At 41.6% G+C, this 1,841-nt stretch overlaps 1 protein-coding gene across 1 annotated transcript; it reads right to left on the bottom strand.

Annotated features, from left to right (window-relative positions):
* Nucleotides 1–565: 565 nt before the first annotated feature.
* On the bottom strand, nucleotides 566–1,513 carry LOC102852673 (olfactory receptor 2G6-like). The gene has a single exon (XM_006893969.1). The coding sequence runs from the start codon at nucleotides 1,511–1,513 to the stop codon at nucleotides 566–568; it is 948 nt and encodes a 315-aa protein (XP_006894031.1).
* Between the last annotated feature and the right edge of the window lie 328 nt (nucleotides 1,514–1,841).

Below are 1,841 nucleotides of genomic sequence, written 5' to 3'. Positions count from 1 at the left end.
CGCAGTTACTACGGTAAGAATCCTGCTCAGTACGAGAGGAACCGCAGGTTCAGACATTTGGTGTATGTGCTTGGCTGAGGAGCCAATGGGGCGAAGCTACCATCTGTGGGATTATGATCTTCTGTTGTAAATGTCTCAAGTCTTCTTCAGTTTCTGCAAGCAAGGTTGTGTCATCTAATAACACAGGTTGCTCATTTGTCTTCCTCTAATCCTGATGCCATGGTTTCCCTCATATTGTAGTTATGTGCCGGGTCTCTTCTGACTCATAACAATCCTATGCATAATAGGTGTGAAACTTGCCCCGTCCTGGACCAATCTCACCCACACCGAGTCCCATTGGCTCGGAATACAGCAGGGTTCAAAGCTATTGTGCATAGGGTCACTAGGAGTCACAGTCAACTCAATGGCACATGGCAACAATAACATGAATAGTACTCAACTCAGTGGAACCAACAACAACAGAGTTTTATTATATGAACCAGCACTCAAGTAAGTTAGCCCCTTATATTCTTAGTGATATTGTACAAGACAATCTTATTTAGCATATAATCTTCTAAGATTAGTCTTATAACTTTTCTGACCCCAAAGCATTACCCATTACCAGTGTCTTCAAGGCCCCTTTCACATCTTTGTTTCTCAGGGTATAGATAATAGGATTTAAAAGTGGGGTGACTATGGTGTAGAAAAGGGAGACAAACTTTCCCTGATTTTTGGAGCTACTTTTTGCTGGCTGAAGGTACATAAAGATTATTGTCCCATAGAAAATGATGACCACAACCAGGTGAGAAGAACAAGTCCCAAAGGCTTTCCTGCGACCTGCAGCTGATTTGATCCTCAGCACAGCTTGGGTTATAAAACCATAGGATACTAGGATGAGTGACACAGGTACAATTAGAAAGACCACACTGGCCACAAAGAGCTCAGCCTCATTGAAAGTGGTGTCCACACAGGCTAGTTTAATCAGCACTGGTACTTCGCAGAAAATGTGATCCAATTTGCGATGACCACACAGAGGTAGCTGAACAGTAAGGGAACACTGAATTAAGGAGGTAACAAGGCCACTGAACCATGCTATGCCGGCCAGGGATGCACAAAGCTGAGGATGCATAATGGTTGTGTAATGTAGTGGTCTACAGACAGCAGCATAGCGGTCATAAGCCATGACTGCCAGGAGAATACATTCAGAGGAACCCAAGCCCATGGCCACGTAAAGCTGAGCCACACATCCACCATAGCTCATAGACTTGTCTTTCTTATTCATGGTAACCAGCAACTGTGGTGCAACACTGGTAGTGAAGCAAATGTCCACACAGGAGAGATTGCTGAGAAAAAAGTACATGGGAGTGTGGAGTTTGGGATCCAAGTAGGACACTAATATGATAGCACTGTTTCCCAGAAGATTCAAGACATAGAAAGTCAAAATTATGACAAAGAGGATCCTTTCAAGCTGAGGTTGATCTGAAAATCCCAAGAGAAGAAATTCCCGTTGAAAGCTGTTGTTGGTTGTTTCCATTGTCTTCTAGCTTTTAGTTCATTCACTGATTACTAATATAGAATGAGAAGACATTAAGGTAAAAATTAATAATTTCTGATAATTTCCACCACATACCAATCTACAGAGTTGCCTATTTATAAAGACCTATAGTATTTCCCTTAATATGCATTTTGGTAAGGGATGAATTCTCCTTTTATTTTTTCATTTCCTTACGTAAGATCATTTTTTTTTATCAACTCAAGTGTGTGAGTACGTGTGTGTGTGTGTGTGTGTGTGTGTGTGTGTGTGTGTGTGTGTAAAACAAGACCTTTTTGGCTCCACAAGGAGAGTAATAGTATGTTACATA

The sequence above is a fragment of the Elephantulus edwardii genome, unplaced genomic scaffold, assembly GCF_000299155.1.
Source record: "Elephantulus edwardii isolate Elephantulus edwardi_28Jun2011 unplaced genomic scaffold, EleEdw1.0 scaffold00133, whole genome shotgun sequence".
Classification (NCBI taxonomy): domain Eukaryota; kingdom Metazoa; phylum Chordata; class Mammalia; order Macroscelidea; family Macroscelididae; genus Elephantulus; species Elephantulus edwardii.
Note: the sequence above shows the minus strand (reverse complement) of the source record. Positions and strands in the feature narration are given on the sequence as shown.